The sequence below is a fragment of the Silene latifolia genome, chromosome Y (assembly GCF_048544455.1).
Source record: "Silene latifolia isolate original U9 population chromosome Y, ASM4854445v1, whole genome shotgun sequence".
In the NCBI taxonomy this organism is placed as follows: Eukaryota; Viridiplantae; Streptophyta; class Magnoliopsida; order Caryophyllales; family Caryophyllaceae; genus Silene; species Silene latifolia.
This window is the reverse complement of record NC_133538.1, coordinates 403,210,193-403,237,795: the sequence shown is the minus strand read 5'-3', so window position 1 is coordinate 403,237,795 and position 27,603 is coordinate 403,210,193. Positions and strand designations below refer to the sequence as shown.

The window sequence follows — 27,603 nt, the reverse complement described above, 5'->3', positions numbered from 1 at the left end:
CAAGTTGTTCGGTCGTATCTTGAAAAGATGTCATACTGAAGAGGAATTAAATTATTGTTGGAATAGGTACGTACCATGTTAAACCAAATATTTTAATTTGTTTCAATAATATCAGGAAGTTCTTTTAAACGAATTTCAGCTTCGATTTATGTTTGCTCGATTTTTTTGAACGAAAACTCGAATACTTTCTGGGGGAGCTCGACATGTTCATATATTAGGTCGTTTTTTTAAAAAAAAAAAATGTAAGCTTCTTCATGTATTTGCTTGATTTTTATGTATAGTAACTCTAAATTCTTTGTTTGGTGAACTTATTAATTATTTACTTGCTTAGTATCTCATTTGTATGCTATACTAATTTTTTTATACTTTTATTGTTAGGATGGTTATGGAATACAATTGTGGTGATCATCAGTGGCTGAGTAAACTTGATGAGTTGAAGGAAAAATGGTGTTGTGCATATGGAAAAGATTATTTCTCAGCAGGTGTGATCTCGTCTCAAAGGAGTGAGTCAGCAAATCATTCAATTTCTAAGCGTCTTAGTAAGACATCTACCCTTTGTGATTGTTATGAGATATTTGGCAGTGTAGTGAGTGATTGGAGGAATCGTGAACGCAAGGACAATAGTCTTTGTTGGCAAGGGGTACCTGAGCTTGTTATCCCATGCTCTTTACTTGATTTTGCAGCTAAGAATTATAGCATAGGAGCTTTTCAGCGCTTTCAGAAAGAGTTTACGAAAGGATTGTCCTATAAACATAAATTACAATCCAGCTTCGAGACCACACTTTCATATTTCGTCTACACTGAACGTAATGACGAGTTTGGACATGTGGTGACATTTGAATCATCATCAAACTACGCATGTTGTACTTGTAAAAGGTTTGAAGAGAGTGGGTTTTTATGTCGTCACATTCTAAGGATATATCATTGTAACTGTGTCGATGAGATACCCAATGTTTATGTTCTGAAGCGTTGGACGAACGATGCAAAGCCTAAAGATGATGTAATTGAAGTGTCAAAAGGGAAGGTTGCAGGGCCCGTGTGGAGATTGGATATGCAGCGGCAGTTTCATAAGCTTATTATTGCTAGTTGTGAAAATGAGATCACAAGAGGTATTGTTAATGATTGTTTTAAGAAAGCAAAGTCCGAGATTGAGGCTGTAGTTGGGGGCATCCAATGCTCGGATGTTGAAGGGGGCGATGTTGATGTAATACGAAATCCAAAGCGGAAGACAAAGAAGGGGGAGAGGTTTACTAGGAAGCGGAGTTTGAGAGATATTCAAACTAGCCGAGCTCGTGGGAAATTCAAAGCTGCTAATACTCGTGCACTTAAAAAGGCAGCGAATAATGCAGAGAAAGAGGGAAGTAGAGTTGGAGTTGTGCCTTCCACTAATAATCATGGTAATAGCCACGTCGATCTTCGCGATATTCTGATGTCTTCGTAGGATTATCATTTATAGGTTTTTAAACTTGTAATTTAGCTTTGTTGAAACTTATTTAGTAGTAGTTGTAGTCGGTTAATTCAGTGTATTTGTTTCATATGGACAAAATTCTATTAGTTCATGGTTGAAGTTAGAATGAAAGTTTAAAGATGTGTCATAGTCTCGGTTTATTGCAATTTAGCGTATAAAATTACCGAGCTCGAAACCTTTATTACACAGCTCAAGTTATTTCCAGCGGAGCTCGAAACATAGTCATGCTTTATACAATTTGGCGTATAATATTAAACAACTCGTTTTGTTTTTTAGTAGCTCTAATAGTTACATACGTAGCTCAAAACCTTTGATATAAAAATTTGTATGAAGTCATTTTTATTTTAATTTAGCGTATAAAAGTTCAGAGCTCCAAACCTTTCTTGCGTAGCTCTAATAGTTTCATATGGAGCTTGAAACTTTTTTTTGTAAAAAAATTGTGAATAGCCATGGATTATTGGAATTGTTAGCGTTTGAAATTTCGGAGTTTAGAACCTTACTTACGAAGCTCAAGTTATTTCTTGCGGAGCTCGGGTCGTAGTCATGGCTTATACAATTTGGCGTATAAAATTAAACAACTCGACATCCTTCTTAAGTAGCTCTAATGGTTACGTACGAAGCTCAAAACCTTTGTTACAGAGCTCGAAAAGATAGCTCAAATTGTATCATAAAAAACTTGAAATCTTAGAATATGCCCAAAAATACTGTCATGTTATTCCAAGCTTGTACCTCGAACATGAAATAGTTATTGTCTTAAAAAAAAGCGTACATAGTTTGCAATCTGTAAAAAAGTTTCAGATAATAAATCACTTGGAAGCTTTTTGAACTAGCTCCTCGACCAAAGAACATGCATTTGATTTAACTTCATTTCCCACATAGTTAACAATCTCGAAGGCGTATTTGATTCTCAAGTTATGCAGCGGCTTGAACTGTTTGGACCCAAAAAAAATACTCAGAAAGTAACTTTAAAATAAGACCAAAAATAAGTATGCAATCTGTAAGAAAAAAACAACGGTGTTACCTTTCCTTTCTCAAGTCCTACGTCCCATCCCTCCAAGCCATTTCCTTTGTATGTCTCCATATTCCGCATCGTATATATAGCAGAATCATTATGGTTTGTTTGATCACGCCATTTCATTTGAAGCCTTATAGGTTTGAGGGTACGGACACGGAAGGCTTTATGGGACAACTGTTTACTAGTTAACCACTTCGCAAGGAATTCTTGCTAAATGATCATACACACATGTAAAACAAAAAGATATAATTTTAATATGAACAACACTAAAGTTTTCCGTAAAGCATCAAAACTAAGTAATTTATTAACATATGTTGCATACCAATTTTGATGGGATACTTCCATATTTTTCCAAAGATGTCCGTCCCTCGGTCTTATTGTCTAGGAATTCGTATCTTTCCATCTTTGCTGAAAGATTGAAGCATGCGACGGAAAAGTGTTCATGTAAGAGTATGGGAAAGAAGAAGAGTTGAATATGGTCTACATTCTTGAAGGCACTCCACGTTTGAAGGTACATGTCCAAGTCACTTTTGAAACCCAAATACGATTTTTCACTGCCATCATCATTGAATATTTTGGACTGTTTCAGCAAAAATAGAGTTAGTATTAAAAAAATTATGAATATGAATATAGTGTCATATGTAATGTGTTCATGATAGTTATTGAGATCTTAATAAAGTTTAGAGCTCGGTAAATATATGACAGAAGCTCCAAAAACTTGTAGCACAACTCGAGACGTCAGAGCTCAATAAGTATATGACAACAGCTCCAAAAGTTTTAAGCACAGCTCAAGTCGTTTTCAAGTTGTTTTCAGAGGTCGACAAGTTTATGACAAAAGCTCCATAAGATTTTAGCACAGCTCAAGTTGTTTCGTTGAGAAGATTAAATTCAATATCATGGTAAGGTGTGACTTACCACAACTTCTATAGGAAAGAATGCCCTTCCTGGAGATGAAGGAGCTTTATAAATCTCACGATTGTTCAGGATGAAGGAGAATGTACTTATCACATTGGGTGCTACAAAAGAGCCTTTTGTCACGAGAGTTCTTAATTCATCTTTTGTTGTCGCAACATCCCCGCTTTGGAACAACTTTAACCTATAAAAAAGGATTATTAGTAAGACGACCATATAATATTAGTTATAATACAAACCTTACATAAGTTATTACGAATCCAATCTATTATGAATTAAACTTTATAATAGAGGGAATAAAAATCAGGGTGATTAAGTAACATTACAGTGAGTGACCATCCTTTGACATTAGATAAGCTGCCAAATCCATTTGCTTTTTCGTTGGAAAGGTGTTTGGGTCCAAGTTCCTCGAAATGTAAGGAGATTTTACATATCTTCCAGGTTGTCGTTTACATCTTCGTTTTGGTGTTTTCTCCTCTTTTCTTTCTAACTCTCCTTTCTCTAGTTCCTCCACAACTTCATTTTCGAGTACATTTTCATCTCCTTTGTCATCGTCGTCATCAGTTTCACTTCCCCCCTCTTCCTCTTCACTATCTTCCTCATCTCCACTTTCTTCCTCTTCACTATCTTCATTATCTCCACTTTCTTGTTCTTCCTCTGTTCCCCCTGTTTGTTTTTCACCTTCTTCTCCTGCTTGATTTTTTGTATCATTAAAAGGTGTACCTTGTGTTGAAAACTCTTGCGTCAAGCCAAGTGAAAAGCTTGGGGGTTCAACCTCATTTAATTTCTGGATCAAGAGTTTTGCTCTTGTCTGTGCGTCAAGATCCCTGATTACAGATGGAGTATCAAAGAACGTGTCTTGGCTAAATCGAGGAATGGTTTCATTGTTAGGTACATTAGTAGTGGGATCACTTTCAGATTCAGTAAAGTTTGTAACAGCATCTGGACGATCTAAACTGAAGGTCACACGAGAATCCATGATCAACTTTTTCACTCGTTCATCATTAGGCCTCGCCTCCACCAACTTTCGACCTTTTTCGTCAACCTCGGTATATGCAGCAGCAAGCTTTTCTAGCGCGCAAGTAAATTCATGGAACAAGATCTGCATATATGACGAATTAAGTTATGCGTTGAGAATTTAATTGATCATTGTAATTCGACAACAAATTTAACCTCATTAATATGTATTAAAAAAAATATAGAAATAAGGAATATTGATCTTACCGATTGAACATTTTCATGAGTTTCATGACACTCTTCTTCTTGTTTCTTGATAGTTTGAAGTGAAGACTGTATGTATATTTAAATGACATTAAAAAAATTAGTATTTAAAACAAACAAGCTATCGAATATGTTAAGCACGTTTTCAGAGCTCGATAAGTATAGGACCGAAACTCCAAAAGTTTTTAGCACAACTTAGGTCGTGTTTAGAGCTCGATAAGTATATGACAAAGCTCAGAAAGTTTTAAACATAGCTCGAGTCATTTTTAGAGCTCGATAAGTATATAAAAAAACTCCGAAAGATGTTGAGCAGGTGAAATAAGAAGTCGAGTTGTTAAACAAAAAACATGAGTTAATGTATATAGAAGGTAAGGTAATACGTAATAGACAATACCCCATATACTTATTGAACAATATAGACAAATTAACAACAAATGGGTTTTAAAGTCTGAAAGAGAAAAATTGAAGCGTGAGTAATTTAACGAGCTTTTCACAAAACTGGGAATCCTTCTTGGTAATTTTGCTTTCTAACTTGTGTTCTCCAACTTATTAATAATTGAATAAACAACACTTGTGTACAGTTGTTCGGGTTTTTATAGTGCAGTTTTCATGAATCTTTGCCTGATTCATGCACAGAATTAAATGAGCAGAACAATGGGAAGGCCTCTATACTAAATGAGACAATCCGGCCAGAGTCTTCTAATTAATTACCCATGAATAAATGAGGGATGTTACATGTTAAAGATTATTTATGTTGGTTGCACATTAAGACGGTCTCACAGAAGCCTCGCTAATGAGACAGACTCAAAAAAAGAAAAAATATGAAGTTGCTCAAGTTTGCTTATAAGTTTGATGTTTTTACCAGGTCACAGTAGAAAAGAACGAGCTGAAAGAAGAGAATTTTGCTCTCAAGGTGTAAATAAAGAGTATGCAGAGTGAATTAGAAGAAAAGTTGGATGCGTATAAATTACTTACATTTTGGATGCGTATAAATTACTTACATTTTGGATGCTTGGAGGTTCTCGTTGAACGAATCCGCCACCAAAACCACCTCTTCTTTCGCCTTTCTTCTGTCTGTTGTTCAAATCTTTGGTTGTCCAACCAATAAGTGTAGGGGAAGTTCTATCTACATCCCTTTTCGCATCGACAACCTTGTCAACAAAGTGTAGCTGCAGAAATCATAAAATTTAAACAGTTTATGAAATATGTCAAGAAAATCAACAGAAGTAGCTAGTATGTAAAAATACAATAATAAATGAAATGGTGTTATATTAAAGTAACTCACTAGGAGAAATAATATAGGACCACGGAATTGTTTACTCAATGACCACCTTTCTCTTGTCTCCAGCAACTTGTCAAAAACAAACTCGCACCAATCTAGCTCATCTAGTTTTTCTATGTCAACAACCCAAGGAAATGCATCTATGAACACATGTTCATTCCCATGGGAGCAAATCAAAGAAGATATGATAAACAACAAGATGTTCCTCTTAAACATTGGTCCCCCGTCTTCCTTGTGGCTTTTTATGTAATTTTCTACCACACTCATTTTTACCAGCCTCCTGCTGGCTTCATCACCAAATTGATTTATCCATTCAGTAAAAATTGGCTGCATATCCTCAATTGAAAACTTTGGTACAACACCTCCTGTTGGAAGACCCAAGACTGTATGAACATCTTCTTTTGAGACATCAAATGTCTCACCATTATCCAATTTCAGTTTACGGTCTCTGAAGTTAAAGTTGACCACGGCATAGTGAGCAATTTTTGTTGGTATCTTAGTCACTCTACAATTTACAAAATATCTGAAAGGCGTGGCCTTTAAACTTTCTATTTGAATTGCAGATAAGTTGCTAATGAGCTTCACCACCTTCGCTGGAGACATCCTTGTATCCAGTTTAGGAAAATTTCCCAAATCATCGTCATCATCAGTGTCTTCTTCATCATCATGTTTTTGTCTTTTCGAAGGCCTAAGAGAGGAAGTAGCCAAAAAGTTAGTATTGTAGCTCCTCCTAAAACAACCCAATTCACTTGACATAATTTTATTGATTCAAATAACTACTAATAAATGGATTATATTCATGTGTGTAGCGACCTAATTTTCAATAATACTAGTAAAACCTTTGTTTTTTTTCTTGAAAATATTCACCGACTTTTATCGAAACGGATACAGAGCAACAAATTGATGGCAATGCTGCTCATGGAAACGTTCTGAGCATGTGTGAAATATCAAATGTGAGTTTGACAATAATAGTAATTATTTATGAACATCAAATTTTGTTATTTCCCACTTCAGCTATGGGAGATGAGTTAAGCATTACGCTGTATCGTCTGCACCTATCACTTTGGTACAAACGTAGCCGCCAATTAGGCAAGAACAGTAATATCGTAATCGCGCAAGCAAGCATAACCGAGAAGCAAGGCAAAAGACAAAACATAGCCAAAATTCATTAGAAACCTCAACCCCCTTTCCACCGCCGACCAAAACCGATGTAGAAATATAATGTCTGGATTAAAATAAATGATGATGAAAGAAAAGAAAGGCAAAATTACTCCATAAACCTCATTAATGGTAAGAGCAAACATAAGAATCACCAATTGTAATTTCGTGATGAATAATGATCGAAAATTAGGGTTATGGTGATTTACCTAAAAATATAAAATACATGTAAATAAACAAATTGATAGACAAAATTACCTCGGAATGTTATTAGATGCAATCGGGATGTTGTTTGATGCGTTCTTCCGTCTTGCTGGTATTGTCATAATGAGAGCAATGGAGTTTTGAAGAGAAAGTGTGAAATTGAGAGGAGATCGTCTGAACAATTGTGTATTTTTGGGGTTTTAGGTTTTTTTTTATTTATTTTTTATTTTTTTTTATTTTTTTAATATTGGGATGGATATTGGGCCAGTTGTATAATTCTCATATACAACTGGTTGTAGGATACAATTTGTGCTGGTTATACCAACAAGGAGGACGAACAGACGAGGGATACAAAACTGACAACAAGACACGAGACACACAAAAACCAGCGACACATATAAGACAAATTCCATACTCACGTACAAATTACCATCTCAAATATTTTATCTCAGTTTCAAATCAAACCATTCACATAAAAATCATCCCAGTTTTCATATAAGCGCATAAGAGCCGTTAGTTTACGACAAAGTCGAAATTCATTAATAGTCAACATCCACATATGCCTGAGGGTACCAATTCAAATAAGTTTTCTTTGCACTCTTTATTTCAGTCTTTTATTTATTTCTTTATTTATCGTATAATTTGTATATAAACTAACCAAATTTATTTTTTCTTTGTAAATAATTTGTACTATTTTGTTAAATTCGTCAAATATATAATATTATAAATAAATAGTAGAGGCCGTCAGTTTGATGGGCGGTCCGGGTGCCTAACACCTTCACTGGCCATACCTTTACCCCCGAATCCGCAATCTTTGGTTCAGACTGGAGTGACAGATCAGTCCCCATTCCAGGGATCAAAAGGGGCCTTTTCCGTTAACTTATTTTTGTATGTTTTTTATAAAACCTACTGGCGACTCCATATTAATTACCTATTTCAAAAAAAGAGATTTTTTCAGGGATCTCACAGTGTGACATGCGTTTACACTTAGCACACAACATTTTCGGTTTTTTGCCTTCATAATTGCCTTATTTTTGCTGCTCACCAACCTTTTACCACTGCCTTTGTTTTTAGAGACTTTAGATGGTAAAATCTTGACTTCTTTTGGAGCCTTACAGTTGAGAAGGACCTCCAATTCTTGTTCTTTGGTCAAAGGCTTTGGGTTTGGCTCCAACTTCTCTCGAAAATCTTTAATTAGCTTGGCAAAGTCTCTCATATCTGACTCTTCTTTTCTTTTGAGCATACCAACAGTAGGATCGTAGTTTTCCAGCAGATTTCCAAATTTAAATCATAAACCGGTTTTCTAAGTGCATTCTTACTCCACCTACGCAAAATGTATTTCTCAGGTATTTCCTTAAAATTTCCCGAGCAAATCCAAATGATCTGATTGCATAAAATACCTTTCCTTTCAAACAATTTACATGTATAACGGACATCCATTGTTCTCCTATTTTACTCAACTGCGTATCTCTTTCGCTTGTTTGCGTCCTCAACAATTGAAACTTCGAAGTTAGTTACTGGATCTGGTAGGGTGTATCCACAAACACTACATGCATTTACCGAAAACTTAACCTGCTCTTGGAACTCGAAGAACACTTCATGTGTATAGACCTTCACTGCATGGGCCTCCCAGTTTGACCCGAATAGGGTTTCAGGCATTAAGTTGTCGCTCTCTGCTTCAAGAAGCTTTAGATTGTGCCTTTGTTGGTCCATGGCACTCTCAAATCTCATCCAAAATTCTACGAGAGTCCCATATTTATATTCAAATCTCTTGAAGAAGTTATTCGAACTCTCTGATCTTTGTGTGGTTTTTAAAATGTTGCCCATCGGCACATTCCTGAAATAAGCGGGTATCCACTTGTCTCGTTCGGCAAACTTGCCAGTCAACCATTTATTTCCTTCTAACGAGAACTCGCTAATGACCTTAGCCCAATTCTCTTCAAATTCCTCAGGCTCCAAGTCTTCGCTCCAGACAACATTGTTCAGACGGCTTAAGAAATCTATCTCTTTGCAAATTGTGCTCCCAACCTTGTCTGTTACTTTCTTCATAATGTGTCACATGCAAAAGCGATGTCTTGCTTTTTTGAACACGGCTGTAAGTCACAAAATCACATTATCTATTGTCAAGATCGTTTATTAATAACTAAATTCACAAAACCAGTCCCTAAATTCACGAATAAAGTCTCTAGATTCACCAACAAAATAACTAAATGATTTCACAAATTTGAGGGCCATGTTTCACATAATGAGGTCCAGGTTTCACAATACTACCTACTAGTTTCACAGTATAACTTCTAGCATTCAAAAACTAAACCAAATTAAAGATGCCGCTTACAGAGCAGCAAATAAATAACAAGATTCACGAATAATGTTCCTAGATTCACCAAATAAATAACCAGTTTCACAAAAGTAATATATTCCAAACACACCTGGAACTACATTTATTATTCCGGCGTCTTGGTCACTGATGATGTAATTGGGTTCTTTGCCACCCATTGCTTTCAAAAACTGCTGAAATGCCTAAATAAATGACTGATCGTCTTCATGCTCTAAAAGCACGCATCCAAATGTTATTGACTTTTTATGATTGTCAATCCCAGTGAAAGGCGCGAATTTCATGTAATATTTGTTCGTTCCATAGGTTCGATCGAATGAAATAGCATCACCAAACAATGCGTAACATCTTATGGAATCCACATTTGTCCCAAAAGTTCTTGTCAAAGCATTGTCAGCATCTGTTTCATATGCAAATACTAACCCTTTTGTTTCTCTGGGGGTTTCTAAACGAGAGATGAACATATGTCCATCCTTACCATTAAGTAGACATTTTAAGTTCCTTTGGAAATTCTTGAACTGCATAAGGGAAGCTCCCACATTTTCGAAACCCTCTGCGTGCTCTTTGCATAAGTTGTATGTTAAAATAGCACCGACATTAAATCTCGAATTTTGGATAATCAATTGCTTATTATATTCATTCAGATGACTAATATTTTCTGCAAGTTTTTCAAATTCCCTATTTCTGACCAAGGTCAGTGGGTGATTGTGACCCTCACAGAATTGTTCAATCTTGTACATGTTTTCATGGAACATGAATTTGATCATCGCTTCACAACCCCGCCTTTTAATTTTGGTTATTCTTATATCTCTTTGCTTATTGGAACTCTCAGCCTCCTCATCCTCATCATCTGCACCTCCACCCTTTTTCGTGCCGGTTTTGGCAGCTGTTTTTCTATTTCCACTTATTGCACCAGCTTTTGTTTTGTCACCAGTTTCAACGGTTGTTGTTTTTGCATCAGCTTGGGGAGGACGTCTTTTCCTCTTATTAAAACCTTCACTATGGCAAACCATGCATTTTGTTCGAATAATCTTTAAACCTCTTAGTTGAAGACTTCCTTGCTTCAAACCCACAAGCAATAGCATAAATTTTATAGAACAACATCGCTGTCTCTAAGTCCATAAATATTTTGTCAACCACGGGTGTAAACTTCTCTGAAATCCTACTTATCCATTGCTTATTGCCACCCGGTGTGTAAGTTACCAAAGTAGTAGGTGTGGAAATAGATGGCATTGTAGGGGTTGTTAAGACATCAGTAGAACCCTCACCATCCTGACCAGAACCAATATTAGAGCAAGGAACCTCACCACAACCGATACGAGGCGTCACACTACCCTCTGTACTGTTGACATTTGAATAAACACCTAAGAAGATAAAATGTTCACAAAGTCACATCTTGAAAGATCATAGATCCATATTAGACTCTCTAATGAAAAAAAAATTATCTCATAATATGTTATTTTAGTGATCTATGTAACATGCATGCAAATATAAAAGCATATTAATAAAAGATTAAGGAAATACAAATTTCCTTACATTGATTTGAACGTAAATATGGGCACAATCTAGATCACCTATCTAGATTGTTCTTGTGCTAATTAAAGATGGATGATCCTCCTAGTACAAACCTCTAAAGAGAAAGTCTCCTTCAAGAAGCACCCAAGAACAAAACACCCAATAATCTAACAAATACTAACTAGATATTTTTTAAATATTACCCTTCATAATATGTAAATAATACAAATACACATAGTATTTATTTTAGATTACTAACTACTTAGTAAATGATTTCTATTAGTTTTAGAGAGATAAACCAAATCTTTTTCTTCACATGCAAAATATTCAAGTGAGCTAGTGAGAAAAAGAACAATTGTTGGTCTATGGGGGGGAGGGGGGGCAAGGGGGAGGGTGGCCGGTTAGAGTGAGGTTGAGTGGAGTGTTTTATTTGTCTTATTTTAATATGCCCAATGGAGCATAGTTTTGAAAAGAACAAAAGCATTATGGGTAGTTAAAATGTGTAAGTGGAATGATTGTGTCTAAATCAACACACAATCCCATTTACACGATTTCCATGACCCATTTACGGGTCCATATTGGTTCTTATATTTGTCGCACAAATACGTGTAAATTTTACTTAAACATCGATTTATGTTTAAATGCTTTCCGATCAATTTTGTCCAAAACACTCCGTAAATATACGTATACCGCTACACATATTATTTATGTACTAATATTAATCACATTAATCAATTAGTACAATTTTAGTGAATTAACAATTAATTAACTAAAACCCGTCTCATAAAATTTATTATTCAATTATCGCATAATTAAATAATAACTGTCGCGCCTCGAGTTCGCAACTCCAAATCTCTCTAAAAGATCGACTAACCTTTTAGTCATTAAATCAAGGGACTAAATAAATTGTATCTTATACAATTAATTAGTTGTCAATTGGGTTTGTTCCTTTAGGTATGACTGAAAGGGGTGAGTTGATCACCGTCGTCACACGACAATAACGTCAAACTCTAATCAGCCAACCGTTATTGATTTACGTTAATCAACTAACGAGGATCATAAAATAAATATCCTGATGATATTCCTTTAATAAAATTTATGATGTAAACGCACTATTGTGGAGGACACTAACTCCAACAATCTCCCACTTGTCCGACACAAGGTGTGCGCTACCAATTCTCTTGTCCATTTAAATCTCCCACTCAATGCAAGGTGTCTTTCAGGTCGCACTTTCACATGAACATATCGCGAGTGGTTTTCTCGATCGGGAGTATGACTACAAGACCAGAAAAATCTACCATGGATTACTTCCGAGCGTGGCCACGCATTTATAGTCACAACTCCTCGAGTGGCCTTGAGATATATGAAAACCCAACGTGGGTGGACAATTCATGTATGCCCTATCTATCTTCGCACAATACAGATCATCATGACTCAGAAATGCCCTTTGGCCTCCTTTCACGGTACGACCTAGGACAAAAACCAAAGTCACTCGGAAACTGCACTAACTTAGATAATAGTCTCCAGTCAAGAGAATCGACTCATAGGAACATCTTAGAGATCCCTATCACGACCAGGCGTCTATAATAGAATTAAGGGACTCTATAAATGGTCACTATCCGGCAAAATGTCACACACTCTGCCTATGTAATCGACTAGTCATCACGTATGACCTCATGGTGTTGAACAACCATCAATCGACTTACAATCTAGTCACTCCGAGACGTCGCCTCATTAAGTGACTAGGGACAAATACAATGTTCATCTTATTCACTTGAATAGTGTTCAAAATTGTCTCCACAACTTATTTAGATAAACAAGGTATTATAAATTTAGTCACACCAAATAAAAGAATTCATAAAAGAATGCTTAAACAATGAATGTGATTATCATATATATATAAAAAGTGATACAATATCTAATTATTACATATCCATAATCTAAAGAAAATATGGTATTCGTCTCAATCCCATTGCGATGACATGACCATCACGCTTAGCCTTTGATAAAGTCTTGGTTAAAGGATCAGCAATATTATCGTATGTCCCAACCTTAAAAATGTCTATTTCCTTCCTTTCCGCATAATCTCTAATTACATGGTATTTCCTTTCAACGTGTCTAGATTTATTACTAGACTTCGGCTCTTTGGCTTGAAAAATAGCCCCACTGTTATCACAATATAGAGTGATCGGATCTTTGGCGGAATGGACTAGTCCTAGTCCCTCCATGAATTGCTTTATCCAAACAGCTTCCTTTGCAGCCTCAGACGTTGCTAGGTACTCAGCCTCTGTTGTAGAATCCGTTGTAACGCTTTGCTTGAAGCTCTTCCAGCAAACAGCTCCTCCATTTAGCATAAACACATAGCCTCTTACACGCAACTTAGTTTCTCCTCCAAACACTAAGAATGAATCCTTAGTCCTTATCAAGTACTTAAGGATGTTCTTTACGGCTATCCAATGACTCTCACCAGGCTTGGTTTGATAACGACTTGTCATGTTCAAGGCATACGCAACGTCGGGACGAGTGCAAATCATAGCATACATGATAGACCCAACAGCGGAAGTATAAGGGACGATCTTCATGTGTTCAATCTCCTTAGGGGTAGAGAGAGACTGTGACTTGCTCAAAGTAATCCCTTGGCCCATAGGTAGAAATCCTCTTTTAAAGTCTTTCATATTGAACCGGTCAAGAACTTTGTCAATATAAGCTTCTTGACTCAATCCTAGTAACCTTTTGGACATATCTCTATAGATCCGGTTACCCAAGATTCGTTGTGCCTCTCCGAAGTCCTTCATCTGGAAGTGATTCCCTAGCCACTCCTTAACGGAATTGAGCGATGGAATATCATTCCCGATGAGCAATATGTCATCCACATATAGGACAAGGAATGCAACCTTACTCCCACTAAACTTCATGTATAAACACGGTTCTTCAACACTTCTAGTGAAACCATATTGTTTAATAACATGATCAAAGCGATGATTCCAACTCCGAGATGCTTGCTTAAGACCATAGATGGACTTCTTGAGCTTACACACCTTCTTAGGGTTAGATGTATCCACAAAACCTTCACGTTGTATCATATACACTTCCTCTTCTAGAATCCCATTCAAGAAGGCGGTTTTGACATCCATTTGCCAAATCTCATAATCATGAAATGCAGAAACCGCTAAGATAATCCTAATGGATCGAAGCATAGCGACTGGAGCGAAGGTTTTGTCATAGTGTAGACCATGAACTTGGGTGAAACCTTTTGCCACCAATCTAGCTTTGTAAACATCTATATGTTTATCCACGTCGAGCTTAATTTTATATATCCATTTACACTGAAGGGGTCGCACTCCCTCAGGTAAATCCACCAAGTCCAATACTTGGTTCTCGTACATGGAATCTATTTCGGACCACATGGCTTCTAGCCAAAGCGAGGAGTCGGGACTAGACATGGCCGATTTGTAGGTAGTGGGTTTGTAACTTTCCAAAACTAACAAAACACCATCCTCTTCGATGTTACCAAGGTAGCGGTCAGGTGAATTAGAAATCCTACTTGACTTTCTAGGAACGATCACCGTTGCAGAGGAGGAGGGAACGTTATCCTCCACGTTCTCCTCTACCTCATTCTCGGTTTGTGACTCTCGAACTTCGTCAAGTTCAAATTTTCTCCCACTCGGACTTCTAGAAATAAACTCTTTTTCTAGGAAGACAGCATCACTAGCCACAAAAACTTTGTTCTCGTTTTTATTGTAGAAGTAATAGCCATATGTTTCCTTTGGATAACCTTCAAAAAGACATTTGTCTATGCTTCGCAACCCCAAATTCGCATGAATGACAAATAAGGGACTTTCCCTGTCCATGTCTAGTAAGGTTCGGTTTCTCCTTTCGGCCACACCATTTAATTGTGGTGTGCCAGGAGGAGTCCATTGTGATACTATACCACAATCTTTTAGGTGTGAATCAAATTCAGAATTTAGGTATTCACCACCACGATCGGATCGTAGGGTCTTAATCTTTTTATCCAATTGGTTCTCTACTTCTTTCTGAAACTCTTTGAACTTGTCATAAGCTTCACTTTTATTCTTCATCAAGTAGATATACCCATATCTACTCAAGTCATCAGTAAAAGTAATGAAGTAGTGAAAACCTCCTCTAGCGGTGATGGTTAAAGGTCCACACACATCCGTATGTATGAGAGCCAGAACCTCACTAGCTCGTGTCCCTTTTCCCGCAAAAGGTGCACAAGTCATCTTGCCTAAAAGACAAGACTCGCATATACCATGAGATTCGAAATCAAATGGTTTGAGCACTTTTGATAAAGCAAGTCTCTTAATGCGTCTTTCGTTTATGTGACCCTTAATCATAAAACAAAAGCCTTCCGCGTCTAACGCGGAAATGGAGATGATGTTCTTGGTTAAAGTTGGTACAAAATAACACTTATTTAAAAACAACTCTAAACCACTAGCTAAAGTGAGCACATAGGTCCCCACGGAAACGGCCGCTACTCTAGCTCCATTGCCCATGTGGAGATCCACATCACCTTTTGCTAGTGCTCGCACGTCCCTTAAACCCTACAAATGATTACAAAGGTGAGAGACACATCCGGTATCTAATACCCAAGTGGAAGTGCAAGTATAATTAACGTCTATCACATAGAGAGAGGAAATCATACCAATAGGTGTCACACACCCTTCCTTGAGGTCCTCCAAGTATTTGGGGCAACTCCTCCTATAATGCCCCTTCCCATTACAATGGAAACATTCGGCCTCGGAGAGTTTGACATTCTTTGCCTTGGGTTTGCCATTCTCAACGGCTTTCACCTTTCCCTTGTCTTGTTTCTTTGATGATTTCTTGAATTGGGACTTCTCTTTCCCCTTTCCCTTCTTAACTCCAAGGGACATGTTCTTTAACTTCATAGTTAGAACATCCCCTTTGTCACTCCCACTAGCTTCCATATCCCTCTCCGCTTGGGTGAGGAGTGCATGAATTTTATGATAACTCTTATCCATGCCTTTAATGTTATAGTTTACTCTAAAGTGGGCAAACTTGGTGGGAAGTGAGTGGAGGATGCGATCCACCACAAGAGTCTTAGGAATGTTACACCCTAGACGCTTTAGGATGTCAACATATTCGACCATTTTGAGTACATGGGGACCAACCTTTTGGCCCCTCTCAAGATTTGCTTCAAAGAAGCATGCCGCCGCTTCGTATTGGCAGACTTTGGGTGTTTGTGAAAATATAGTAGTCATACGAGTGACTATCTCGTACGCATTCAAAGAAATGCATGAAAGCTTGAGACTTGGGGACATCGACCATATCAACACATTTTTGATATAATTGGACATCCTCATGTAGTAAACATAGGCGGTCCGCACCACCGATGAAGCCCTTGGACCGGGCCTGATGGGAGGGGCATCGGTCAAGTAAGCAACTACGTTGTCGGACAACGCGACACTTTTGATGTTGCATTCCCATTCAAGAAAGTTACTACCGTCATCTTTTAAGGTACATTTTTCCATTACAGACCTTAGCCATGAATCTTTGCCTAGTGGAGTAGTCGATGGAGTTGATGAAGTTGCCGTTGCAAATTAAAATGCTACAACAAAATAAGGAAATATTAACATTCATTGTTTTTTAAAATTTACTTGTGAAACATGTTTAACAAGTTTTAACATTTATATAACGATCTCCCACTAAATTATATAAATGATTCCAAGACCCGCTTTTAAACAAAAATAAACATCGCTTGGGCGAAACGTCCCATAATCGTGTAAATTCGGTAAGTCAACGTTTGACTAATTCTACCTCTAGAACTCTTGGTCGACAAATTTCCTTAAATTCATCTACTAGCCCCGGAACACAAGACCGTCTTATATCCCGTTGAGTCCAACCAAGTTTGGCGCGTGATAACCTTTTATCACCATACTTACCCGAGGTAAAAAGAAAACACCCCGCTTGGGCGAGCGTGGCTCTAATGAACAAGGGATTCATAGGTGTTACTAATTGGTAAGGCTAATCTCCATTTTAGTTATGTGAGAGATCTTGTCAATTTAGTCATAAATTCCCTATAAGTGAACTAAGTCGGCGAATGCAAATGACGTGAATTGACAACCGCGAAAATAAAATGCATGTGAATGGCGATTTTGGCATGCGCGGAAAAATAAAAGCAAGCAAGCATATGAATAATCCTAGTATGGCCTCCTAGTTAAAAATAAATAGACTATTACATATCGGAAACCAACTCCTTGGTCCCTTGCCTCTTCATAGGAACATCTTCCAAAGGGGCTTCTCCTTGTGGGATTTGGAACACCTTTCCAAAAATAGACTCCGTCTCGATGTAAATCCGTCTTTTGGAAACGCCGGTAAAAATAACTATTACAATTAAATTACATAGCTATTCCTATTATACATTAATTAATAAAATAAATTAAAACTATTAATTAATTACAAACCGACGATACGAGATCGTATTTAAATTACAAACAAATCGTTATTCCCATTCATTTCGGGTAATAACGATTAAAAAATAACTAGGACATACTAGGTACAACAAAATAAATACTTTAAATAAATGACAATCATTCATTCAACATAAATAAATATGCTTAAAAATGCTGTAAAATGATGCCAAAATTGCCTTATCTAACAATCGTTGGTATCTTGCTCGATTTGTGGATTTAATCGATTTTTAACTTGTTAAAAATCAATAATTAACACTTAAATCTCATTTAAGTCCAAAATAATTGTCCAAACTGTTTTAAACCTCAAAAATTAGTCCTCACTAATTTGATGATGAATAATTAGTTTGATTTGGTGTTATTTGCTAATTTAATCGGTAAAATTATAACTTTTAAGTAATAAATCCAAAATAATTGAAAATATCACCAAAAATTGAAACTAAAAATTTTGAGTATTATGGAACACTCCCAAGAACACCAAAAAGACATAACAATGCCCCAAAAATTTTGGATAAATTTTATGAAGAAAAAGATTGATATTTATCGGTGTTTAACCACTCAAACCAATAAACATCAAAACAAGGTGAAATCACATTTTAAATTTCAGTTTTAACTTTTAAAACATATTATTGCATGTACATAAATTTATCAAGGGCAGAATAATCCGTTTCAAAATTATGATTAATTTATTTCACTTTTATCGACTTTTATCTCATAAAATCAATAAACATGCTAAACTTCAAACCAACCTTCGAAATTTTACATGCAATCTGTAGAAAATATATATGAAATAATATAAAAATTTCGTAAGCCGAATAAACATTTAACTATTTTTAGTTAACTCTTAACCAAAATACGGCATTTTGACTCGGTTTTCTACAAAAAAAACTTAAAAATGGCAAAATAACTTAACAAGTCACTAAATTTTACCACAAACCTTTTGAGATCAGTAGGTATGCATGCCCAAAAAATTTCGTGCTAAAATCTCTTCTAACACAATTTTTGAATTTTTCAAATTATCTCATAATTTGTTTAATATGCTCAAAATCAACATGTACAAGCCTAACTTTGATACCACATGAAAGATCATAGATCCATATTAAACTCTCTAGTGAAAACAAATTATCTTATAATATGTTATTTTAGTGATCTATGTAACATGCATGCAAATATAAAAGCATATTAATAAAAGATTAAGGAAATACAAATTTCCTTACATTTATTTGATGGTAAATATGGGCACAATCTAGATCACCTATCTAGATTGTTCTTGTGCTACTTAAAGATGGACGATCCTCCTAGTACAAACCTCCAAAGAGAAAGTCTCCTTCAAGAAGCACCCAAGAACAAAACACCCAATAATCTAACAAATACTAACTAGATATTTATTAAATATTACCCTTGATAATATGTAAATAATACTAATATACTTAGTATTTATTTTAGATTACTAACTACGTAGTAAATGATTTCTACTAGTTTTAGAGAGATAAACCAAGTCTTTTTCTTCACATGCAAAATATTCAAGTGAGCTAGTGAGAAAAAGAACAATTGTTGGTCTATAGGGGGGAGGGTGGCCGGTTAGAGTGAGGTTGAGTGGAGTGTTTTCTTTGTCTTATTTTAATATGCCCAATGGAGCATAGTTTTGAAAATAACAAAAGCATTATGGGAAGTGAAAATGTGTAAGTGGAATTCTAAAGTAACACACAATCCCATTTACACGATTTCTATGACCCATTTGCGGGTCCATATTGGTTCTTATATTTGTCGCACAAATACGTGTAAATTTTATTTAAACATCGATTTATGTTTAAATGCTTCCTGATCAATTTTGTCCAAAACACTCCGTAAATATACGTGTACCGCTACACATATTATTTATGTACTAATATTAATCACATTAATCAATTAGTACAATTTTAGTGAATTAACAATTAATTAACTAAAACCCGTCTCATAAAATTTATTATTCAATTATCGCATAATTAAATAATAACTGTCGTGCCTCGAGTTCGCAACTCGAAATCTCTCTAAAAGATCGACTAACCTTTTAGTCAATAAATCAAGGGACTAAATAAATTGTATCTCATACAATTAATTAGTTGTCAATTGGGGTTTGTTCCTTTAGGTGTGACCAAATGGGGTCAGTTGATCACCGTCGTCACACGACAATAACGTCAAACTCTAGTCAGTCAACCGTTATTAATTTACGTTAATCAACTGACGAGGATCATAAAATAAATATCCTGATGATATTCCTTTAATGAGATTTATGATGTAAACGCACTATTGTGGAGGACACTAACTCCAACACATCTCACATTCACTAATCATGTCACGGGTTAACAACAATTCAAACATTTAACAACAGTTTAACAATAGTTACCAAGTCCACAAAAGAAGCTATAAAATTCACAAAATAAGGCCTAAGATTCACTAAATAAGGTTTGAGATTCACAAATGAAGGAAGAGAGAAGAATAGGGGATTCACAAATCAAGTCTCAGAATATTATCTTCGAGTTACACAAATTAAGCCTTAAGATTCACAAAACAAGGTCTGAGAATCACAAATAAAGAAAAAGAGCAAAATAGGTCATTCTTAAAGGGTTCACAAAACAAGCTCTAGGATTCACAAACACAAGGATTGAGATTCACAAGTTCACTTTTTGGTTCAGATTATTAGTTCAGTTTTAATCTTACCCAGGTTGTATATACTCCCTCCTATTCTCCATAATCCTCCCTATTCAAGGGAGACACAAGAAATAAGGAGGGGATTTAAATAAGGAAGAGTAATAAAGTGGGGGTATGAGATAGGTGAGAGGGTGTTATGATTTATAGTGGTAATGCATAATTAAAATGTTAATGACTCCCTCCTTTTTTTACACTGCAATTTCGTTTCCCTCCCTTTTCATAAACACACAGCTGCAACTCAGAAATGATTCGAGACGGTTTCGCGTAAAATTAAAATTACGTTGAGTTAAAAATATTACACATTCTAAATTCTAATTAAATTACAGTACATAATAAAATTACACAAACTTTTAATAAAATTACATTAAACTCTACAATTATACGAACTCGAGTCAAAATTACAGAAACCGTATACTGAAATGAGGAACAAAAATAACAGCTATGGACTTCAGATTAACCATTGATTTCCTTCATCTTATCTTCATTGGCCACTTGAGTTGTCCCATAAACTAAGTTAACCAAAATTGTCAGTCAAATGTTAGATATCCTCTTCACCAAGTCTGAAAATTGGCACCAAAATTCAAATATGGAGCCAAAATACAAACAGGTTTCAATATTGCGCCTAAACCAAAATTTCAAAAGTGTGCAAAGTTCATTATCCTATAAATAGATGGGGTATTTACTAGGGTTCATTTATAAGCAAGTGTCCAAGAAACACCTTTCACAGAAAACACCTTTAAAAAAAACTTCATTCAATGAAGAATCTCACCAACTTAGAAAGATCCAAAATCTTTGAAACAATTTTAGAAAACAGCCATAATGGAAAACCAAACTATGGGATAATGTTGTCACTGGCATCAAGGTATTCAGTTTGCAGGAAGACAATAACTTACCTGTGGAATGTAGCACAGGCACAAAGGAGACGATGCATACCAGTGAATGTCAACAGCAAAAAGAAAGGAAGCAAGAAAATTGGGAGGGTCGTGTTAGATACTGCAAAGGTGGTGTCTATTGAGCTACTCAAAAGGACCACCCAACACTCACTTGCCGAAAACTTGGGGGTAAGTCAGTCAACAATATCAAGATGGGTGACATCAAAGCAGATCAAATCACATTCAAATGCAATCAAACCAGGTTTGAATGAAAAAAACAAACTTGCTAGATTACTTTTCAGTCTAGCACATTTAGACTATCATGAAACAACTAAACGAGTGGTTTTCAAAGATCAAAGAAATATCATTCACATGGATGAGAAATGGTTTTCAAAAACAAAAGTTTCTACAAGGTTTTATTTGAGTAAGGGTGAAACTGAACCTCATAGATGTGTGCAGTCTAAGAGTTTCATTGAGAAAGTAATGTTCATGTGTGCTGTGGCAAGACCCAAGTATGGGTCAAATGGTGATGTTATTTTCGATGGAAAGATAGGTATTTGGCCGTTTGTTAGCCAAGTACCAGCAAAAAGAAACTCAAAAAATAGAGAAGCAGGAACATTAGAAACCAAATGCATAGAGTCTATAAACAAGCAAGTAACTAGGGATATGGTTATAAACTGTGTGCTGCCAGCAATAAAGGCTAAATGGCCTCCTAATTTGAGTAAACATATAATCATCCAACAAGACAATGCTAGACCACATTTTACAAATGATGATCCTGAATTCAGGAAAGCAGCAACAGCAGATGGCTGGAAAATTGAATTGGCTTATCAAACACCCAATTCACCAGACTTGAATGTCTTGGATTTGGGTTTTTTTAGGTCAATCCAATCTCTCCAACAAAAAAAAAAAGCAATCAAGTTGGATGAACTAATCCATAACACAGTCACTGCATATGAAGAACAAGATGTTCTTAAACTCAACTATGTGTGGATAACATTGCAGGCATGTATGCTTGAAATAATGATAAAAAAAAGGTGGCATTGATTATCCTGTGCCACATATGCACAAGTCTAAACTAGCAGCAGCTGTTTTACTGCCTGATTACCTTAATGCAAATATTGATTTAGTGAAAGAATGCATACAATATGTTCACAATGTTGGTGATGCAAGTACTATAAGTGAATTGGTGAATTCACTTAGCATATTAACAGAGAATGCTGCAGAGAATATTGCAAGTACTAGTGGCTCCAGTAATGACCCAACAGGGGACATTGAACCTATTGGTACCGTTACTGAACAAGTGTATGGAAGTAATGACCCAACAGGGGACTTATCCCCTGTTGGTAACATTACTGCGTTTAATCTAGATTAAGCTGCAGGAAAATGAAGATGCAGATAGGACATGTAGATGACAGTATGAATATTTTGGACACTTTCAGCATATCAAAGACTGTGTAGCTTATGACTCTAAATTTTCGCAGATAAAGGCATGAGCAACAAGATCAAACAATGCAGAAGACAAAAGAAAAACAACAACTAGAGTCTGTATTAGCTTTCCATTTTGAACTTTGCACTACTTTTGTAATATTCAGTCTTTGGCGTATGAAGGATATTAACAAAAAACATGAGCAACTCAGTGAAATCAGCATTAGGGAACATTACTCTCAAAATTATTGTCCATACACAGCCTCTTCACTACAAATGGTGGTGGCATAGTGCATGAACAACAACTTTGAAGGCTATCAAATGCCCTCAACATAACAGATCATTGGGCAATTCAATTAGATGAACCAGAAATCCAAATAAACACCACAGGTTATCATCACTAGTCCATAAAAAAGACAAAAAAAAGAAGAATAGGACAAGAAATCAACCTCCCTTAAGATTAATCTTCCTCTGTGGCACCAAAACCAGGCCAATATTTGGAAAGTTCCCCCAAAAACCATCTTGTAATCACTGGGCCCCGTCTTATGGTCACCGGATCTAATTCATCATCTGAATTAGAGACAAGATCAGAAGAACATGCAGCATCAGGAACACATGCAACATCAGACGAACATGCAACATCAGGAACACATGCACCATCAGACGAAGCACCAACACCAGATCTCTTCTCCCTTTCACTCTCCTCAACCTCAAACTCCAATAAAATTTCAAACTCACTCCAGTATTTACATAATTCCTCCATAAACACTCTTCTATTCTCTGGATTATGACGCCTGGTTATCCACCTTTTTGCCTTCCTCTCATCATCTTCTTTCATCAACTTAACCACCTTTCTCTTCTCGCTCTCCTCATCCACAGGGACATGATCAACATCACATGCAACAACATCAAATGATCCAACATCAACATCGTCATCCGTCATCTCAAACTCACCCAGATCAGCCTCTTCAAACCTCTTCTCCATCTTAGGCAGGTCAGTACCAGAAAATTTTTCAAATTTTATCATTGCTTTTGATTTTAAATGAAGAAAATTGAGAGACTGATGATGTTTAGATTAATTACTGGAGAGATGTTTGATTATTAGATGAAGACGAAGGTTGGAAGATGAAGATTAGAAGAAGGAAGAACGGCGGAAGAGAGATAAAGAAAGAAAAGAATGGCGGAAGAGAGAGAGGGAGTTAGGGTTTTCTGGTGAGATGGGACATATAAGGCGGGAGTTGTTAGGGTTAATAGGATTGGGCTGGGTTAGATTAGTGGAGTGGGTGATTAGTGGGCTGGGTTAGTGTTTTAATGGGATGGGTTAAGGGTGGGTTGGGTTGTAATGTTAGAAAAGTAACAAGGACAATATGGTCATTTAACATGAAAAAGGTTGGTTAAATAAGGAAAGGGGGAAGGTATTGTGAATAGATGAATAAGAAAAGGAGGAAGATTATGTAGAATAGGAGGGAGTACTAGTTATTAAGTGTCGATATTCATCAGGAGTTGTTGCTTGTTATTTTAATTTAGCTCGTAAACTTGTTATTTTAATTTATTTTGTTCTCTATCTAAAATAATCATGTCATTGAGGTCCAAGTTTCACAAAATAACCTTCTAGTTTCACAAAGTAGGGTCTCTTCTTCACACAAAAAGAAATAAATAAATTTCATCCGTAACCTTCTAGTCCTGGACAAAATGATTGAGTCACAGGTTAAAGCCAATTCAAAAGTTTAACAACAGATATTCACAAAACAAGGCCCAAGATTCACTAAATAAAGTCTGAGATTCACTAAATAAAGTATCAGGATTATTAGTTCAGATTATTAGTTCAAATAAATAAAAAGATTTTTTGGTTCAGATTATTAGTTCACTTTTAATAATGATTTTTGGTGAAGATTATGAGTTCACTTCCATTCCCAATAAAAGTTAATATCTAGGACATTGAACAATCAGCAAGCATTCAATCAAAAAAATTAATATATGGGTAATGCTTACAGGCAATGTTGACAGTTGTGCCAAATACCAGGCCTATAAATTTCTAATTTCTGAAACATAATAGAATATCCAAGTAACCTTTCTTTTGTAAAACGTTTCAAAAATCCCTATTGCACACAATGTCTCATTTATTTGTATTCCCATATACTTGTGTTTTGGCGAATGTTCCAGGTAATATGGATCAAGGGCTGTATGTTTGTCGCGACCTCTCTAAATTGGCGGATTGTTTAACGAGCCAAGGTTATGAGATAGAGTCTTTGGTGCCTGTTATATGCAGGCAGACCTCTCATTTTATGGGAGTAGTACTAATTCAATTTGGCTCAGATGACGCTAGCTGCAAATAGGCTTTTAAGTTGCAGGAGAAGTTCGAGCAATTTGGGCGTACCAGATCTGAATGGCTGGCTACATATTCCCGAGTTTAGGGGCCCTTTCTGTGGGTAGCATCCATGCTTGATTCAAATTATTTTAACTCCACTCCAGTATGTAGAAGAGTCCCATATGCATTTAAACACGCAGGAAGATCACTCGCTGATGCAGATGAATGTTGCACCTATAGCTATATCAATATTGCTCTATGTGCATTGCCTCGAACAAATAGGGTTGCTTGATTAACTGAACAAATTCTTGCTTTTAGAATGTTGTTTGGCGAGTTTGTTCTTAAGTTCACAAATCAAGCTCTAAGATTTAGTTTGTTCTCTATCTAAAACAAATTTTGCCTGTTATTTTAATTTATTTTCATAAGCTTGTTATTTTAATTTAGTTTGTTCTCTATCTAAAATAATCATGTTAAGGCTGACCATCTGTGGGTTAAGTGGGTGCATTTTGTGTACATTAAAGATAAGCCATGGATTGATTATGAACCTACTACCAATTCCAGCTGGGCTTGGCGGAAAATTTGTCAAATCAAAAATATTTTTAAGGAGTTGTTAAGACAGAACAGTGGACAATAAAGTATTAGGTCTGGCTATGTTTGGCTGAGACCTGAGGGTGTTAAAAGTGATTGGTACCAGTGGGCACTCAATTCCTGGATGACTCCCAAACATGGGTTTATCTGTTGGGTTGCTGGACATGGGAAATTGTTAACTCAAGATCGTCTGGAGAGGATGCAGATTATCACTGTAAACAGCTGCTATCTTTGTGCTGCACTGGCTGAATCTCATGCTCATATTTTTTTTAAATGTGAGTATAGCAGGAAATGTTGTCAGTTGGTTTCTACATGGTGTAAGGATGTGATACCTGAGGAGGACTGCATTCTCTGGTGGTGCAGGAAGAGGTATCGTTCTTTATGCAGGAAGAAGGTTATGGGGTGTGTCATAGCTGGTTTGATATACCATATATGGCATGCTCGGAATTTTGCTAGGATGGACTGCCAGATGATACGACCTGAGCAGCTGCTGAGGGTTCTTCAGAAAGATATTAGATTTCGAATTAGAAAGTTTCTGGAAAATTGTAAGGATAGTACAACTAAGACTTGGATGAGTAATTTGTAAGGTAATGAAGGAAGTTAGTTAATAACTATGCCTTCTAATTGTATGTTTGGATTCTATTCTTAATGATAACTTACATTTTCCCAAAAAAAAAATAATAATCATGTCACTTGACCAAAATTTCAGAATATTAGCGGCTAAGTTCACAAATCAAGCTATACGATTAACACAATAATGTCTGACATTCACAAAATAAGACTTGAGATTAACAGAATCAGGAATAGAGCTAAAAAGATGATTTTAACCACTTACTATCTTGGATTCACAAAACAAACTTTAGGATCCACAAAATCACTTTCAAGATTCACAAATTAAAACAATAGTACAAAATATTTTTTTAACATGAGATTATACAATACCTGTTTCAACACGACTATATCAGCTTGAATTGTAATATCTACAATCTCCATAGCAATTTTTGATCTAAACGAGCTGCAAAATCGTCAAAAAGTTGTATGAAATCGTTAGGTAAGCAAAATCACGCAATCTTGATCACATTCGAACATTTTATTTAAAAAATCGCTCAACTTCAACAAATTCAAACTTTATATCATCAATATATTAAATCTTCATCAAAATTATTAAATTACCTTCTGGAAAATCGCTGCAATTGATCAAATTGATCAAAAAATCGCGGGAATTGATCAAATTGGTCGGAAAATCGCTGCAATTGATCGGAAAATCGCTGCAATCTACGAACAATCACTCCAATTGATTAGGTTATGGAGATTGATTTGGGAAAAATCGTGTAGCTTGATGATGAAGAAAGATCGTGTTTTGATGATGAAGAAAGACCATTGTTTGTATGAGTTGGGCGTGTGTTTTGTATAAAGTCATTGGGTCAATTTTTTTTTAGCCCAGCTAGGAAGCGCGCTAATCAACAGTCCGCCCCAACATGTATCAATTTGGTGAGTCCGGCCGCCTCGTCATAATTAACGGCCTCACCGGATCCGGACCGTATATATAGGCAAGATTCGGTGAGTCCACCTATATATTTGAGTCCATGAGTCCATAAAACAATATCACGCACTTACAACACAATATCACGAAATTTTTTTTTTTCGATTTTTTTTTTTCAAATTTTTTTTTTCGATTTTTTTTTTTTCAAAATATTTTTTTCCAATTTTTATTTTTTTGTAAGCTGTGATATTGTTTACTATAACGTGTGATATTGTACTACAAAACAATATCATGACTTTTTTTCCCGAATTTTTTTTTTCAAAAACTTTTTTTTCAGCTATGATATTGTTTAGTATAACGTGTGATACTGTAAGCTGTGATATTGTGTAACATAACGGGTGATATTATATTACAAAACAATATCACGATTTTTTTTTTTTTTTTGAGTATAAGCTGTGATATTGTTTAATATAATGTGTGATATTGTATCATGGACTCATGGACTCAAAAAGATAGGGTGGACTCATGTGATCCTAATTCTATATACGGTCTGGATCCGGTGAGGCCGTTAATTATTATATATAATGAGAACCTTGAGAATATATAAATATATAAATATATATATATATATATATATATAAATATATATATATATATATATATATATATATATA

General features: G+C 35.8%; 2 protein-coding genes across 4 annotated transcripts in view; one reads left to right on the top strand and one right to left on the bottom strand.

The window, feature by feature from the left end:
* Positions 1-27,603, bottom strand: part of LOC141632608 (uncharacterized) — a 141,266-nt gene that overhangs the window by 91,155 nt on the left and 22,508 nt on the right. Inside the window, exons 3-4 of one of the 3 annotated variants that reach the window (XM_074445139.1) lie at positions 26,620-26,721; positions 20,492-26,461 (exon numbers count right to left, since the gene is read on the bottom strand). The exons of 1 other annotated variant lie outside the window; for it this stretch is intronic. In XM_074445139.1, coding sequence (XP_074301240.1) covers positions 23,011-23,577 — 567 coding nt within the window. In that variant the 5' untranslated portion in view covers positions 23,578-26,461; positions 26,620-26,721 and the 3' untranslated portion in view covers positions 20,492-23,010. Of the gene's footprint in view, positions 1-20,491; positions 26,462-26,619; positions 26,722-27,603 lie in introns of those variants that run through there. One more of the 3 variants, XR_012537805.1, reaches the window with a different exon arrangement.
* LOC141632607 (protein FAR-RED IMPAIRED RESPONSE 1-like) overlaps positions 7,689-27,603 on the top strand; it is a 74,643-nt gene continuing 54,728 nt past the window's right edge. The window contains exon 1 of the mRNA XM_074445138.1: positions 7,689-8,250. The gene's annotated coding sequence lies outside the window, so the exon portion shown is untranslated. The remainder of the gene's footprint in view (positions 8,251-27,603) is intronic.